This window comes from Polypterus senegalus, chromosome 17, assembly GCF_016835505.1.
Source record: "Polypterus senegalus isolate Bchr_013 chromosome 17, ASM1683550v1, whole genome shotgun sequence".
Lineage (NCBI taxonomy): Eukaryota > Metazoa > Chordata > Cladistia > Polypteriformes > Polypteridae > Polypterus > Polypterus senegalus.
The window spans coordinates 8719473-8738411 of NC_053170.1; the positions used below are offsets into that span (position 1 = coordinate 8719473).

Consider the following 18939-nt stretch of genomic DNA (forward strand, 5'->3'; position numbering starts at 1 on the left):
AGACGACCTTGCAAGGTTCAGCTCTGGCCCTTTCTCTCTCTCTGCATTTAAGAGTCTAAGAAGGATGCATCCCCCTTAAATTTTAACAACATAGTATATAATCTTCAGAGCAGCTGAAACACTTCTCCCCGAAAAGCACTAATACGATAATTTAGGAAAAATAACTTCACAAAGAAAAAAAAAAAATCCCCCATGGGGACAAATAAAGTTCTTTCTTTCTTTCTTTCTCTCTGTCTATAAAGGCAAGTAAAACCATACTCTTACTTCTTAGACAAAAGTATAAAAACACACAGTCATATTTATAAGCTAAGGTATCCAAGTGCACTTTTCATATTCTTCAAAAACAATTTAGAATATTTTCAAACATATTTTAAATTTCTGCATGGACAAGGTATTGTGAAAAGTAAACCAACCACCAAGGCAGAAGACTGCAAAAATGAGAACAGCAATATTGAAAATATTTAGAATTACTTAATAAGGATGTAATGTGACACCTTTTATTGGCTAACTAAAAAGATTACAATATGGAAGCTTCTGAGGCAACTCAGGCCTCTTCTTCAGGTGAAGTGGTGGCTTTGAGGCTAAGGATCTGCGCTGGTATCCCGAAGGTTGCCGGTTTGAATCCCGGTCACTGCCAAAAGAGATCCTACTCTGCTGGGCCCTTAACCTTCAATTGCTCCAGGGGTGCTGTACAATGGCTGACCCTGCGCTCTGACCCCAAGGGGTATGGAAAAACTAACAAATTCCTAATACGAGAAATTGTATATGGCGAAATAAAGAACAAAAAGGAAAAAAAAATGTAATCAAAATAAAAATAATAATCTTTATAATAATATAAAGATAAGGTCCAGTGTTCACATAATACGGAACAGCATCTCCTCAGCGTGGATCATGAAGATCACAACATCGCTACAAGATGATGAATAAAAAGTTTAAATAAAACTTTTGCCTCCAGTGACATGATCTCTACATGCAGTCAAGTTGTTCTCTTTTTGTTTTGTGGAATTAAAGATGTTCTCTTCTTGCAGCACTAGCGACATAGATGCTCTTGTGTCCACTGAATACTTTCACTGCCATACATCCTAACGCTTTGGTAAAATCTCAGTGGAGGATTCATAAGCCTTTACACAAAATGCAGCACTGGTCTGCTGATCACAATGCACGATGCAAACCAACACCAACAGTATTCTTCTTCCACACTGCATGCTTTGAGCCTTTTCTGTTGTCCGTCAGCAGATGAGTGCGTTTTTTGAAATGACATCTTGCTTTTTATTTGTGATTTTTGCCAGTGACAATTCTAGACATCTCTAACAACATCCTGTCATGTTATTTATTAGATTATGCCTCATATAAAATTATCCCTTAATGTTTTTATGATTATGTCCCTAAAGTGTGTGTTGTATCCATAAAGTTGAGATATTAAAGTGCCCTTTACACTGAGACAGGACTAGATTAAAGAAATGGTAAGAGTACCTATGGTATCAAAATGTGTAGTCATTTATGAAAATACTAAGGTGAACTTATAAGTCATTCATGGAAATACTTTAGTGAACACTATATTTATACTCAAATTAGCTAACTTCATGAAAACTTGTCTTAATAAATTGATGAAAGTCAGGTATTCATCTATACTTGCAGTGCTAGTCACATTAGAACATTTTTAATTATTAGAAAAGATTATTAAAGGCCTTTAACCTGCAGTGCTTCTGTGAAGTCATACTACTTGCCTATGACACCAGCAAAGTGCTGTGTTATACTTTCTCTGTTATTAAATGAATCTTTAAAATTGATCATTAAACATTTCTATAAACTCCTGATCTATCTATGCATAACTTTCACACCCTTTGAGAACAATCTGAACTTGTGCTCTCTGACGTCTAAACAACTTCACTAACACCCTTATCATTATCTGTTCAGGCTTCCTCTGCCTCACATTCTGGCTTTCATCCCCTACAATCCTCTCAAACGTCGAGACTGTTCAACTATGTTTCTCTTTCTTGCATGCTAGTTTGTCTCTTAGTCTCATTTTGAACACTTGTCAAGCTATGCTGCCCGCATATTGAGCTTTACAGTCCACTGTACTGCACACTTCTTCACCTGCGTTTCAGCCTGATAAGGGTTTTTATTCCTCCTCCTCATACAGCCCCTTTTTCTCCCCTTTTCCAACTAACATTACACCTTTAATGTCAACTCTCTGCTTTCTGATTAGTTTTATATCATTTTAATTTATTTCCGGCTTTCACTGCTGATCTAAAGACTAAGCCTGAATGGCCAGTGCCTAATGCAGACAGGCTTTGTGGGTATGCCTATGAAATAGGGAACATGTGAGAGGACCCTCCTTCAACAGTCTGTGCCCAAAAGAGAGGCAATGCTGTCACCAAAGGCAGAAATTAAACTTTTTTTTTTTTTTTATTTTGCTGCAGCAACAGCCACAATTTAGCAGCAGCATGCTGTCACAGAGTGAATATGTGGGGAATCCTGCCCTACCTGTTAGCTTCTTCATGGGTTGAAGCCGCATATTGATAGCCTGATGAGTGAGCAGGGGTGAGGAGGGCAGTGAACGGGACATGCCTTCCATGATCCGGATGTGCTGCATGCCTTCAGATACAGGTAGAGTGGGCACAGTGTAGTCTCCTTCAAATGCACAGTCACTTTCTGTCGAACTGCCACCTACCAAAAGAGAGTGAATCAGAGGGGAATGAGTAAACAAGCAGAAGAGACACTCAAAATGGTAGCCCTGTCTACAGTGCTATGCCTTACTCTAGTACACAAGGTGACACGCTTTCCCCATACACCACTTGTGCAGTCTCATTAGGTTAACCCCAACAAGCTATTATTTTACTTAGTGCTACCAGCACGCCATAGGTTTGTCTTTTCCATACCTAACACTAACTGGGATTTCTGTCTTCTGTTCCAACATTACTAATCAATCTGAATTAGGCACAAAGACATTAGGGAATGTTTGTGTCAGGGTAAATATGGAAAAACCGAAAAAAGTATATCCATTTATTCTCATTTTGCTTTGAGAGTTACAAGGGCAACTTACTGACCTGGACTGAGCAGGCAACCATATCACTGGCAAATTTGGGAGTTCCCAGACACACCCAGGCCTGTTAGGAGATATAATCCTTCATATAAGCCTATTACTGGTCTTCTATCAGGTGGGTCATGTCTGGTACACACTCACCCACATGAAGAGCCAAGAGGTGATAACTATATATTAAAAAAAAATGAAAACTAAAAAGAAAATTAGAAACACGTTTATTCCTTCTTCAGGAATATGAGTTTCGTATTTTTAAGAATATTGTACATTTTCACTTTTTTTCTTGTAATACAGTAATCCCTACTCAAAAAGTGAAAATCCGCAAAGTAAAAACCATACGTTTATATTGTTATTTTTATATTGTCACGTATGGGTCACAGATTTGCACAGAAACACAGGAGGTTGTAGAGACAGGGACTTTAAAACACTGCAAACAAACACATGTCTCTTTTTTAAAAGTTTAAACTGTGCTACATGACAAGACAGAGATGACAGTTTCATCTCACAATAAAAAGAATGCAAACATATCTTCCTCTTCAAAGGAGTGCGCATCAGGAGCAGAGAATGTGTGAGAGAGAGAGAGAGAGAGAGAGAGAAAAGCAAACAGTCAAAAATCAATACGTGCTGTTCGGGCTTTTAAGTATGCGAAGCACTGCCCGACAAAGCAGCTGCAAGGAAGGGAGCAATGTGAAGGTAGTCTTTCAGCATTTTTTTAGAGAAGCGCCCGTATCCTCTAGGCCAGTGTATGCGAAAAGCCCCTCTGCTCACACCCCCTCTGTCTGGAGCAGAGAATGTCAGAGAGAAAGAGAGAGAGAAAAGCAAACAATTAAAAATCAATACGTGCTGTCCTTGCTTTTAAGTATGCGAAGCACTGCGCGGGAAGCATATCGTATATTATTGAGGAGTTTTATTTAATACGTAATACGTGCTCTGATTGGGTAGCTTCTCAACCATCCGCCAATAGCGTTCCTTGTATGAAATCAACTGGGCAAACCAACTGAGGAACCGTGTAACACAAATTAAAAGACCTACTGTCCGCAGAAATCCGTAAACCAACGAAAAATCCGTGATATATATTTAGATATGCTTACATTTAAAATCTTCAATGGAGTAAAACTGCGAAAGTCAAAGTGCGATATAGCGAGGGATCACTGTATAGGAATTTACACCTAAAACATAACTCACTAACTGTTAAATACACTACTGTAGCTTATTCAGAAAAGTATACACTGATGAATTAGACCATTCACTTTCTGAACCAACTTTTACCACTATAGGTTAAAGGTCAAAGAAATCCTTCCTGGCAGCCAACTGGCAAAGGAGTTTCTTGGCGAGAATGCTAGCTCGCTGTAGAGAGCTAAAAAGCAAAGAGCCACACTCACTCACACTGAGATATGTGGAAATGTTTTGTAAACCTAATTAAAACATCTCTGCAAAGTGGGGATAATTAAAATCGCAGGGGAAGCCAACATGAACATTGATAGAGCATTGCTAATGCAAAGAAGAGACAACTCATTTGGAAATTAAACCCAAGGCCACACAGCCTGTCAATACTCCTAACACTAATACTAATAATAAAGCATGGCCTTTTGATTGTACTGCATCATGCTCAAAGAGGTGGAATACCACTCGTGACAAAACTAAATAAAGAAATGGTAATTATATCAGGAAAAATGACACTGATATGTACATAAAAACGAGTTACTAAATAATGAAAAAATGTGCAATTAAAAGAATCATCTAATTATTATAAAATTCATCATTTTATTTTAGTTCATGAAGTTACCTTACTGCGGATTTGTTTTAAAATGGTGTTGTTTTTAAAGTCTGTTTTTCTCTCACAATGTAACTTTTTCACACGGCACATTTCCAATTGGCTCTTTTAATGCTAGAGCTATTTATTTTATAAAGCCTCTTTTCATGATGATTCCATCATTTGTCAATCAAGACAAAGATAAACATGCTGAACCTTTTTCGTATTGGTTAGTCCTTTGTTTTCAATTATTTTGGCCTGACTGTAGGTGGTAGACTACTAAAGAACATCAGCATCACTTGCATTCCAAACTCCCAAGTCTTGGCCGGAGGCGCTTAAGAGTCGGGAAAGTTTGTTTTGCAGGCGAACTAGAAAGACAATTGACAATATATTGCAAATGCTCAGAAGGACAAGTGCTCTTCAGATTGTTAATGTTGACAAAGAAATCATTAGCAGGTGGGCATCATGTCCACTTAAAAGGTGCCTGTGAAGAAATCACAATAATGTTTGATGTCTGATGATGGAAATTCCAGGTGATGTGCTCCCAGATGACCTTCTGCGAGGACACTGAGAACCTCTTCATCAACAAGAATATTTTAAAGAGCACTTATCCATCTGAGCATTCACAATATAACAAAAGGTTATCTTAAAAAGAGCATCATTTTGTGGCTGACAGATTGGAGGTGCTATGTGCTTAAGTGCCAGTGACCCGATAAGATAGGGGCAGAGCGCCCCTGCATTTTACCAGCCTCAAGAACAAACAGGAAGACAGGTTGTGACATTCACAGACAGGACATATATCAGCTTTATACAGGAATAATGGGGTTGTTCATGGTAGATTTTAATGAGAAGGAGCTATCAGAGATACCGTCAGATATTATATTGAGGAGGCAGATCAGGGTGCCTCTTGTCTGTGGTGCAGATTTGATATTTTATGAGGCGCTTCCTGCAAATCATAACAACAGGATAGTGTAACTAGGTTATTAGGTTTTCAAAAAAACAGTTTATTATAATTAATTAACACACCCAATGTTTGGTACAGTTTACATGTCATTTATCTCTGTCTAATTTTTCCGCAAACCAAACTATTATAACTCTCATTGCCTCAGTGGTTTTGCCAGTTTGAATGTAAGAAAAGTAGACCTAAAGATACATGGCGGTCTAGCACATACCACTGGTGGGGGGAAGTAATCACAAGGGAACAGACCATGAGTGGCCAACTCCGATTCTGAACAGCTGCAGTGGCTGCAGGTTTTTGTTCCAACCCAGTTGCATAGCACTAGAATTAACAGAGCCTACGAAACAACTTGTAGATCTGGCCCACCTTAAATCCCATCGCACCTTTCCGTCAGTGTCTTTTGTCCTGTAAATGTGTCGCTAAAGACAAGCAGCCTGCTATTCCATCCCCCCACCGCTGCAGGTCGTGCACAAAGTTCTCGCAGCTCTTGCCTTGATCATCTGGGAGTGAATTTTTGGAGTTTTAGAGTGGAAATAATAGATCGTTATTTCGAACACATGCATTTCATGTGTGTTCCGTTTCTGAAATAATCTGTGTAGACACATCTTTGAAACAGAAACGTTTTAAATATTTTAGTAGTAAATGACAAAATGTAGGCATAAACTATATAATGTATGAAGCCTGAAGTCCAAAGATCAAATAAACACTTTCACAAAAGGTTCAAAGACAAGACAATAGCTTCTGTGGCGTAGTGGTAAGATTTGCTGACTTGTAATCAAGAGTCCCCGGTTCGATCCCCACTGCCTCCTATATTTGCCGTTTTCAGTAGTGAGCTGCTCTTATTGTTAATATTATACAGTGAACACATACATTTGGTTTGCTTCTGTAACAGACCATGTACATTTATAGTACTGTACTTGTAAAAGTTACCTTTTATTTTCACTTTTATTCTCTCACTCACGATCACGATACATGCTACCGCCCCAGAGGGGATCTGACGCTGTTAGTTTTTATTTGAAACTGGGAGTAACTGTAGATGTGAGTAGTGTTATGAGGCAATGGCCATTCTCTGATCTGGATGGATAAAAGCTGACACACAAACGCAGCTGAATCTGCCTTCTTCGTATCTTACCGTCACTTGATTTTTTTTTTTGTTCAGTTTTATTGAGTGTTCCTGCTCACGCTGAATTATGGTTAAAAAAAATAAATAAATAAAATAAACCAAAGTCGCACGGACAAAAAAATGTTTTTTAGTAGGCTCTGGTAATTCTAGTGTTAATTACAAGGCAATCCCCACGACTAAAAGATCTTATTTAATATCATGACTTGTTAGTGTTTTAACTCTGCAATGTCAAGTCATTCCTAAATCACAGATTTATTTTTCCTTTCTAATGACACATTTATCATCCAATAATTTTCAGTTCTTCACTTTCTCTTCAGTTTCCTTCTGAATACTTAATTAAACCAAATAGTGAATAATGAATACACACAGGTGGAAATTGAGACAAACTAGATGAAGAACTGCTGGTTGCATCTTATTGCTAATAAGGAGCAGTTAAAACAATGAATACAGCCGTCTAATAAGCAATTAAGCAAAATCTTAACAAGCAAGACAATTAAAATGAAGCAGAAAATGTCACTTGAGCAATTAGTGCTTCATGAACACTGTAATGATTTCTCATGAAGCAATTGGGTTGGAACAAAAACCTGAAGCCACTGCAGTCCTCCAGGACCGATGCTGCTCTGTCCCGATTTAAAGGGTCTGAGTATTGAATAGCAAATAAATTAAATAAAGTTATTTAGTAACAAAAACTGGTCACTAATTAAGAAAATAGAATGAAAACCTGTAGGATCAGAGTTGGCCACCCCAGGAATAGACTAACCAATAGGAACAAAAGGATTTGACAAACCAATAGGAACAGGTTTAGCCTTTTGGACTCGATCAACAAGTGATGAGACTATCATGAAAGGAAGCATTCTGAAATTAAACCCACCATTTGGGAAAGTCCCACTGTAAAATAAAAAAATGGTATTTAAAAATAAAGCTACACTGTTAAACTAAAATAAAATGATGTACTGAATTTTGTGATAACACGGTGTTTTTTTTATTTAATTATGCATTTACTTCACAATTTAATGTCTCATGTCACTTTACTTTTTCACGATTGTTCATTTCATAATTGCCATTATATTTCATTTTGGTACAGATGGTATTCTGTTCAAATAAGGTATATTGTCCATTATCAAATATCACTGAGATCAAAGTTTAGCTTTTTTTCTCTTAAAAAAGAATATTACAAAAAAAAAAACACATTTCAGGCTAAGAGGCATAAAAAATGTCCAACAAGCTTATACATTACACGCTAAATATATCTACAAAACACCAAATCTCATAATCCATTTGACCCTAAGCAAACACATACAAATTAATCACTGATTGAAAGTTGTATGAATAATGTGCAATGGTCAGCTCACTTGAAGGCACAAATCAGGCTGACAGCCCATGTAGTGAATCGAAAAGTCCATTCTTTTCAGACCAAAGGACATCAGGGATCTGGAGAACGTACGCTTTAGGCTCACAGGATCAAGATGAAGAGCGTAAGATCCTTCCTAGTGTGTTCTCCATTATTAGCTAATGCTGTTATACACAGCCAAGGATAGAGAGTATATCCAATAATTTGAATTTTGATTTAAAAAGCTGCCTATCTGGAAACTTTCAAAAATCTATCTATTCTCTCCATTCTTGTGCTTAATTCAGGTTTAGGGTCTTGGGGGACTAGAGCTTATCCTAATATCATCAGCATAAGGCAGAAAACCAATTATGAAGGGGGTAGCATTGTACTCTAATTGTATTAAAGCCTACACTTTTCCATTTTAAGGCCATCCAATAAACTCAATTATCTCTGCTGTTTTTTTATCTTTATCAAGACTGGCAATAATTCTTAAGACACAATACAGACATGAATCTAGGTTGAATGCCAGCATGGAGCTGCTTATGTGATGGTTATGAATATTCTCTACCTTGCAGATGACAGTCCACAAATATGCTTCTGGAGGATACTGCCCCAGTGAGGATTTGTGTGGGTGTACACTACGTCCTAATTGTGATTCTGCCCTGCATCCATAGTTCTGACTCACAAGCTCAGGAAAAAGCAACTAATGAAAGTGTGTGGGTAGATTTATGGAAATGGTGCCCAAGATTTTTCAAGCTGTGGCAAACTCCCTGCTGGGTTTATTTTAATGTGGCACACCAAAATGAAAAGATATTAACATTAAAAGAAAAAAAAAAAAAAAAACTTAATGATTCTAACAGAATTTCACCAAACTAAAATGTGCTTTTCAGAAAGAATACTGACATTGACCCGGCAGGAATGGTGAAGTGGCCCAGTTTAAATGTAAATCTGGATTAAGAGATGCCCTTTTCCTTATGCTTCAAACACCCAACATTTCTGCAAGCAAAAAACCTTAAACGAAACTGTAAAATGCTTTAAGCAAAGCGCACAGATAAAAACACTCTGTGAACAGCCCTTTCCACAGTGATTGTAAAACAGGGAGATGTTACTAGGAGAGAGTCATGATAGCGATAAACAGAAAATTACGCTCTGATTATTACAAACCATTTGTTTATTATTGGTACTTTTTTCATTACAATGTCTAATACAATTAGCTTGCTGCCGGAGGCTGAGTCTTCCCAGATTTCAGTGAGCCTGTAGGCTTCATGATATTAGTTTGTAATGTGTGTATTAGGTAATGCGCTTAAATAAGGCTAAGCTGAACTGCATTACCAAATTTAAAGAACACAGCTTCTCAAACCTCTGTTTTTACCATACAGTCATCCCCTCGTTATCCAATTCTAATCCATTCCCGTAATCGGTTAGAAAAGTTATAAAAAAAAAAAGGAAGAGCAAAAACTGTTTCCCATTATTTCAAATAGGAAAGAATAAAAAAAATGAAATGAAAAAAAAAAAGAATTCCCCTAAATATAACTGAAACACTCTTAAACATCTATATAGTCATCAACTCTTGACTTCTTCATGACATAAAACAGTTCATTCAACAATGACTTCATTGTGAAAATGTTAATACCACTAATGGGAATAGGTGCTGGACATCAGTGAGAAACTATGTCTTCATCAGTCTCGTGTAAATGAAACGCGCGCCTCACACAAGCAGTCCAGCACGGTGGACACGTCTCACAGCCAAACAGACTTATAAAAATTATGTTGAATCCCAGGAAAAAAAACTGCGCTACTTTTTCAATTGCCTTCACGTTTTTTTTTTTGCTTCTTTTGGTGCCTTTCTCTAAGATGATATGGACACTTGCTCTGTCACACGGCTTCGCCTGGAAAAATTCATAAGACGATGGGTGTCCGTCATAATGTCGTCAGTGAATCTGTTTTAGCAGAAGTACTGTGTAAGTAACCAAGCACTTTTTCTGTATACAATATTTTTATTTTTTAAAACCAATGGCTAATATTATTGGAAAGCATTGTTAAGGCTTGGACTTTAAAGGCTGTGGGTTCAGATCCTGCTACTGATACTGTGTCCGCATGAGCAGTAAGTCCCTGCATGTGCTCCAACTAGAAAAACTCAAGAAACGGAACCAATTGTATCTCTGATGTTGTAAGTCACCTTGGATGATGACGTTAACATTATTAGGTTACTGCGGCTGCTAACTCTCGAACATGCCATAAAACAGTTGCCCATGGGGAAGACATTCCTGCATTTGATCATTTCCTGCTTTTTCTAGTGAACTGTCTTTTGCTGATGGTCACTGCAAAACACAATTTTACAGGAAAGTGTATTCTTTTGAATTAAAATGGGTGATAAGTAAGAATAATGAAAAATGTGACTATATATTGTAATTAACCACCTAAAAGGTGTAAAGGAAATGAACACAGCATAAAGGTTTCTTGGAGTTGGAGTCAATGAGCTGTATATTATCAATCAAAACACTGGAAAATCTGTAAAGGGTTGAGAACAATTTACATTATGTTGTTATCTTTGTAACAAAAAGCACTATATAGGCGCCTGACCCGACACAAATGGACACGGAGGCACATATAAAATATTTTTCTTCAGCTGGGGGGAACACATCTTCCCTGTGTCCCCAGCCACAACACAGTCCCAAAACACCAACACACCACGCACTTTCTTCTCCTGCACCACCACTCCCCTCCCAGGCAACCTCGTCCTCCTCCATCCGACTCTGGCCACTCAGTGGTGGTTTCTGGTCCCTTGTATTGGGCACTCAGAAGTGCTCCAGGGGCTTGATTGCCGACATCTGGTTGCACTTCCGGGTGTGGTGAAACTAGTGCCCAGAAGGGTCCAGTAGCTCTTACTGCAGCACCCCCTGGCGGCGCCTGCGGAACCCAACAGGGCTGCACAAAACTCCAACCCTAAGGTAGTTTGAGACACCTCTGCAACCCAGGGAGGCTGCCATCTAGCGTCCAGGGAAAGATGTTGCGCTTCCCATGCTTGCTCCCCTAGTACATATGCTGCAGGGGCATCCCGGCCAGGCATGGGCCCCCGGCCATCCGTCACATCTTCCACTTAGAAGCTCCAATGCTATGGGTTCAGAGGGCACCTCAAATATCTCTGTAACCTGCTCCGGTGTCTTGGCCTTGAAGCATGCCATGCTGCACACGTTTCTGAACCCTGCTCCGCAGCTCTGACCCCGTAGCACAGTGTTGTTAATCCCTCATGTCCACTCTGATGTTCTGGACTCATAGCATACCTGCCTCCCAGAAAAAGTTTCACCTGGGAACTATCCTCCTCTTATGGTCAAATTCACCGTAGCTTCATTTCCGTGACAGCCTACTCTGCCTATTTCTATGAAATCTTCCCTGGAAGTTTCCACACCTCAAAGTATGTGTACTGTATTTGTCACATCCAACCACCATCCCTCCCAACACTCCTCACCAGTACCTATTAATAGAGACTTATAATACAGTAGTACAGGTTTACCTATCATCATTACTATATCTTTGTGATTTTTGTTTGTTTACATCATTCACTCAAGTACAGTATTTTTTCCTTGCTGAAATTTCTTTTTCCAGTTTATAATATGATGACATCTTTTTTTCTATCCAGGACACAATCCCTTCTTCAGTCACCTATGGGCTAAAGGTGCTATTCATGAGGCCCATCAAGAACTACTGCTCTGTCTTCGTCAGCACAAAGCTCATTCTCAGCATACTGTAGAGCATTATCTATCTTTTGTCTATATATATATATCTATCTATATTTATATATATATATATATATATATATATATATATATATATATATATATATAAATAAATAGGCAAAGCTCTCACTTACTCATTACTAATTCTCCCACTTTCCATATAGGTGGGAAGCTGAAATTTCACATGCTCATTCCTTGCAGTGTACTTACAGTAGTTAGGTATGCTTTATATACTATTGCAACACCCAAGGGGGGGAAACAGGTGTACCCCCTAAACTGTATACAAAGATAGGGGAAACCCCTCCTCACTATTTCTGCGGCTTCCAATATATGTAGGAAGCCCAAATTTCCCATGCTCATCCTTTACACTGTACTTACAAATGTTAAGTATGTTTCATTTCACGCCATGCCCCATAACGAACTTTCAGAAATTTTCTTCTTTTTGGCGGTTCTCACCATTATGCTGTAAGGAACTTTCGGAACTGACCTCTCCTTTTGGCAGCTTCATTCCTTATTTCCATTAACTGACGATTTATTTCACGGCAGAGACACATAAGGGCCACCCCTGGTCCCCATTCCTTTTTCCGCACGGCCGCTGTCCGCGCACCTACCACGTGGTTGGATCCCTGCCTATATACATTACTGACATCCCACACTCATGTGCCTCCTCACTCGCTTCGTTACTCTGCTCAGCTGTTTGTCGTACTCACTGCTCCCTTCTTCTTTACTCCACCGCTTCAAGGATTACTCATTCTTCTTTCAGACTACCTCTAAACCTCACCCATACCGATTCCCCTATGTGTAACATAAGCAGAGCACCATGGCGCAAGTGCTGAGTGATTGTAAGCTCATTAAATGGAATGAATGCACTATGGTACACAGACCAGGTGTTGAGGTTTTAGACAGGACCCTACAAGACATCAGAAACACGACACAAATGATGGGAGGCTTGACAGTCTTGCTGGCTGGAGACTTCCGGCAGACCCTCCAATTTCCAGTAAGGGTCTGCTTCGCTATGACAATAAATAAGTCACAGGAGAAGACTAAAAAAAAAGGTCGGCATTGACTTGACACAAGATGGCTTCTCACATGGCCAATTGTACGCCGCATTGCTCAAAAGTGAGCTCAGCAGACAGCTTGGTCATTTTAACGTTGTTTACAAAGAGATCCTTACATCCGAAAAATGTGCATTTCTCATACACGGCATTTACAATCATAAATTAAACTCTTTACAAACTTCAAATTCACTCTCAATACTAAAATAAGCCTGCGACATTTGCATTGACAATCGTTACGCTATTTTTAAAATGTTTCCTTTTCTTTTTCATAACTTAACACACTACTTCAATGCTGCGAAGCGCGGGTATTTTGCTAGTAATATTAATAAATATCAAAACATATAGTTATTGACAAAAAAAACACATCAGCTATTTTTTTTTTCTTTAACAAATCCTTCTAAGAATTGTTTTGAGATTTTGGGGTATTTCATTTCGTGGAGTTACCCCTAAATACTGATATATAGAAATATCTTTTCTTAGCTTATTAACTAAATTACAAAGTGTTTTTGTGGATGAGTGAGTGAATCAGTTGGCATGCTTTGTATAATAGCTAGCTAGCTAAATAAGATACTGTAATGGAAGTATCCACTGAAAAAGCACATCACAGCCAAACAAATAACACAACGTTAAACTGTACAGATACCTAATGCGTCAAATGAATGTTACTAAAAAAGAAAAAAGGAAGAGCTGGTATAGTCAAAAACCATAAATAGAAAAGTCAAAGAAAGAGCGATGGCTGTACTTAGATTTTCAAATTTTAATCTAGACTGCCCAAATCTATTTCTTTATTTCATTTTTTATTTCTTATCCAAAGGTTATACAAATTCATTGCTTAAAATGAAAAATTACCAAAAGGAGAAATTGTGTTTCTGGACAGTGCTGAAAAGAACACCTAGTCACAATTTCAAGATTTGAAAATAAGTCTCAGTACTTCAAAAACAAAGTTCCACAATTTTGGTCTACTGTCATTTCCACTTTACAGTTGCTGAGCTGACTGAAGCTGAACGATTTTAGAAGACTTGCAATTGCAGCTGATATCCCACCATTATAAACAAGAACTAAAAGCTCTAAAGCTTAAAGAAAATGTCCTCTACAAGGCAGAGAATATTCTTGATTTTTAAGACTGCAAATAAATCCAAACAAGTGTTTTCACAAAATATATTCCAGTTTTGAGTGACTAAATATTTACTGAAGTCCGGGTGTCCTCAATACTGTACTTATGTAATTCCCTTGCGATTACCTTGCTAGCTACTAATTATTATGTGAATGCCTAAAAGGCATAGAAGTCAAAAGATTAGTGAAAATCTGTCCATGAATTAAAAGGCATGCAAATCTAAAGGAAAGACATTGTGAGATAAAAAACAAAATATATTTTGCACTGGAACAAACTAAAGTCTCTTGCAATGTCAAGACACACAAGCCAAAGAGGGAATTAAAAGTCAGGTCTTTGAAGATGTCAATACAGAAACCAGAGACTCAGGATGAGTTCTTTTTCATTGTATGAATGTGGGTACAATATGTCAATGTCAATTTATTTATATAGCACATTTAAAACAACATAGGAATGCTGTGGCTTTACAGTAAAAGAAGAAAAAACATGCAAATAGAAATAAAATAAATGAACATAAAAAAAAAATAATAAATAGAAGTAAGATTACATAATCACAATGAGGACACCATCAGAATTACTGAAAGTCACGGAAAGCAAGTGAATAGAAATGAGTCTTTAATCTCGTCTTGAACAGTTCAATTGTAGACGACTCCTTTATGTGACGAGGTAAAGAGTTCCACAGGCGAGGAGCAGCAACTGTAAAAAGCCCTGTCTGCCCCCCTTAGTTTCACACTTGGTACGAGGGACAACAAGAGACAACCGACCAGAAGATCTAAGCACTCTGGATGGCTGGTGTAAAAAACACAATTCAGATAAAGAGGCAGGAGCTAAGCCCATGTAAAGATTTAAAAACCAGCAACAGGATTTTAAAATCAATTCGAAAACTGTCAGGCAGCCAGTGTAAAGAAGGTAATATTGGAGAAACACAGTCAGACTTTCTTGCCCCAACCAGGAAGCGAGCGGCAGCATTCTGGACCAACTGTAACCTGCTGTGGTGTACGGCCAGCTGTTCATCCTGGCCAATACCCCCAAGCCGCCAGGTTGAGCCCTCCCTGCAGTATGGAGGTCCCCCGAAGACCAGCAAGGCATCATGGACATTGGAGTTTTTATACACAGCCCTGCTGGATGCCATGGGGGCCACTAGGAGACGCTGCAGGGAGGAACGATGGTTATTTGCCTTACGCCCCGGAACTACGCTTGAATCACATGGACAAGGTGAATGACGTGCTTCCGGGGGCGAAGAAAAGGACTTTGTATCTGACCAAGAAGTGATAAAGAATCACATGGACTGGGGATTGGGAACACTTCTGGGTCAAGGAATATAAAAGGACTGTGGGAGCTCCCAGACGGGGAGCTGAGCTGGGTGGTAGGAGGGCAACGCATCTGATTGTAATTGTACAGTATTGTGATTTGTTTAAGGAGTATTGCGGAGGAGAGGGTGCTTTGTGCACTGTTGCATATAAATAAAGTCAACTTTTGGACTTTTATCCGGTGTCTGGAGTCTTGGACAGGGGTTCAAGGGAGTGATATCTGTCACACTGCATATCAGCGATTTGCTAATCCCAGAATGCCGCGAGTTGCAGTAATCAAGGCAAGAAAAGATAAAAACATATGTAGCTTTCTGAAGATCCCTAGAAGATAAAAAAGGCTTTATCTTACCTAAAAGACGAAGCTGGAAAAAGCTACTCTTGACTACAGAATTAATCTGTTTCTCAGAAGAGAGGTTACTGTCAAAGATAACACCAAGACTGCGGATTTGATTTTTGCATAAGACAGAGAAGTTCAAGGCCAATTTGGGGTTTAGATGATGGACCCACTATAAGCACCTCCATTTTATTTTGATTTAGATCAAGAAAATTATTAGCCATCCAGGATCTTAGTTCAGAAAGACAGTTGTGCAGTTGATTCATTGCAGAGTTGTAGACGGGAATATAAACCTGTGTATCATCAGCGTAGCAGTGAAAAGAAATGTTAAATTTCCTAAAAATCGCTCCAATAGGTTGAAGGTATATAGATAATAAGACAGGACCCAAAATTAATCCCTGAGGAACACCACATTTAAGAGGAGCAGTAGACGAAAAACAGGAATTTAAAGTCTCTGAAAAGTGTCTACCAGTTGGATATGCACAAATTATGACATCAGTACCTTTCATCTGAAATGTTCTGTTAAAGACTGTTTCTGTTAATGTTTAATATAGTTAGTGGGGTTTTGTTCTGCCCACTGCTATCAGATAATTCAGTGCTTTCTCTCGATGTCTTTGTTAAGTTCATTTCAGAGTATCTACACAATATACATTGATTGATTGATTGGCTGTATTTATCTTGTGTGTTTATATCCTTATTTTTTAAGTTTCTGCTGTTGTATGCCACTGTGTTTCCCCTTAGGACCAATAAAATTTATACAATCTAATCTAACCTAAATTATAAACAACATATTCTTTTAATCCATGAAGACATAAATTACATTAAGCACACAGAACACTAAATCACTTTCAAAGATTAGCATAAACAAATAATGAAAATGGGGTCTAATTCCATTACACCTGAGACTAGGCCAGTGGACACTGGAGGAGAGGAAAAGAAAAACTCCAGAAAGCAGCAGCACTCCAGAGGAAAGTCAGGGGTCCACAGTTAGTTATAAACAGACAGTTCAAATGATCAATGGCAACTGGCCTCCCTGACCCTTCAGGGCAATCTACATAAGTGCAAGCTAAATTGTACAATAAGGAGCAGATGCAAAATTGTTTGATTGTTGTATCACAGGCGGCACAGTGGCGCAGTGGGTAGTGCTGCTGCCTCGCAGTTAGGAGACCCGAGTTCGCTTCCTGGGTCCTCGCTGCGTGGAGTTTGCATGTTCTCCCCGTGTTGCGTGGGTTTCCTCCGGGTACTCCGATTTCCTCCCACAGTCCAAAGACATGCAGGTTAGTTGCATTGGCGATCTTAAATTGTCCCTGGTGTGTGCTTGGTGTGCGCGCCCTGCCCTGGGTTTGTTTCCTGCCTTGCGCCCTGTGTTGGCTAGAACTGGCTCCAGCAGACCCCCGTGACCCTGCAGTTAGGATATAGTGGGCTGGATAATGGATGGATGGCTGGATGTTGTATCACAAGGATCAAATTATACATCTGGTGCCGCTTATGAGGTGAAATTAATAGATTTGCAATGTAAAAGAAGTGTTGCAGCTGCCTACCTTGCCCAGTGCGGCTCAAACAGGAATCTACATTGGTCGATCTGGGTTCTGTGGAGTCCTCGTTACCACCATCTGTAGAATGACAGCGAGACAAAGAGAATTATTTAAAAAGGTGAGGAAATGGTGCCCAATACAGCTTGGCAACCTCTAAAGAAGGAAGGTAAAATTGTCAAGATGTACGCAGGAATTATCCAGATTATATTCCTAGTATTTCTACTCACAAGGCTTGGGACACAGTTTTCCTTCCTATTTCCCATTCCAGTTCAGTTCCAGACATTTATTTTCACAAGACATTTTTTTGCGGCTTCACTAGGAATAAAAATCTGGCAGTTCAAAGTACTATAAACTTACTTTATGACTGAGTGGATTACTTAATCTGCAAGGAGGCCAAGAGTAGAAAGAGCGGCTGTCTATATTTTTTTCAGGTGCATCTCAATAAATTAGAATATCATTGAAAAGTTAATAATATTCTATAGATTCATTACACACAGAGTGATATATTTCAAGCATTTACTCTTTTCTTTTTGCTGATTATGGCCTACGGGTAATGAAAACTCAACATTCAGTGTCTCAGAAAATTAGAATATTACATAAGACCAATAAAAAATTATTATGAATACAAAAATGTTGGCCTACTGAAAAGCATGTCCATGTACGCACGCAATACTTGGTCAGGGCTCCTTTCGCATGAATTACTGCATCAATGTGGCGTGGCATGGAGGCGATCAGCCTGTGGCACTGCTGAGGTGTTATGGAAGCCCAGGATGCTTTGATCGCGGCCTCAGCTTGTCTGCATTGTTGGTTCTGCTGTCTCTCTTCTTCCTCTTCATAGATTCTCTACAGGGTTTAGGTCAGGTGAGTTTGCTGGCAAATCAAGCACAGTGATACCATGGTAATTAAACCAGGTATTGGTACTTTTGGCAGTGTGGGCAGGTGCCAAGTCCTGCTGGAAAATGAAATCGGCATCTCCATAAAGCTTGTCAGCAGAGGGAAGCATGAAGTGCTCCAAAATGTGCTGGTAGACGTCTGGCTGCGCCGACTTTGGACTTGATAAAACACAATGGACCAACACCAGCAGATGACATGGCTCCCCAAATCACCAACTGTGGAAACTTCACATTGGAGCTTGAGCAACTTGGATTCCATGCCTCTCCTCTCTTCCTTTATACTCCGGGACCCTGATTTCCAAATGAAATGCAAAATTACTTTCATCGGAAAAGAGGACTTTGGACCACTGAGTGACAGTCCAGTCTGTTTTCTCCTTAGCCCAGGTAAGATGCTTCTGACATTGTCTCTGGTTCAAGAGTGGCTTGAAGATGCTGATTTCATTTTCCAGCAGGACTTGGCACCTGCCCACACTGCCAAAAGTACCAACACCTGGTTTAATTACAATGGTATCACTGTGCTTGATTGGCCAGCAAACTCGCCTGACCCAAAACCCATAGAGAATCTACATGGTATTGTCAAGAGGAAGATGAGTGACAGCAGAGCCAACAATGCAGACGAGCTGAAGGCCGCGATCAAAGCATCCTGGGCTTCCATAACACCTCAGCAGTGCCACGTCACATTGATGCAGTAATTCATGCAAAATCAGCCCTGACCAAGTATTGAGGGCCTACATGGACAGATTTTTCAGTAGAC

At 39.2% G+C, this 18939-nt stretch overlaps 1 protein-coding gene across 7 annotated transcripts in view; it reads right to left on the reverse strand.

Annotated features, from left to right (window-relative positions):
- The window catches only part of LOC120517328 (protein TANC2), a 434594-nt gene that overhangs the window by 163882 nt on the left and 251773 nt on the right, over window positions 1–18939 (reverse strand). For 5 of the 7 annotated variants that reach the window (XM_039739550.1, XM_039739549.1, XM_039739548.1 and 2 more), the window contains 2 exons: window positions 17299–17370; window positions 2488–2670 (listed from right to left, as the gene is read on the reverse strand). In XM_039739550.1, coding sequence (XP_039595484.1) covers window positions 2488–2670; window positions 17299–17370 — 255 coding nt within the window. The remainder of the gene's footprint in view (window positions 1–2487; window positions 2671–17298; window positions 17371–18939) is intronic. The other 2 variants (XM_039739552.1, XM_039739554.1) reach the window with 1 other exon arrangement.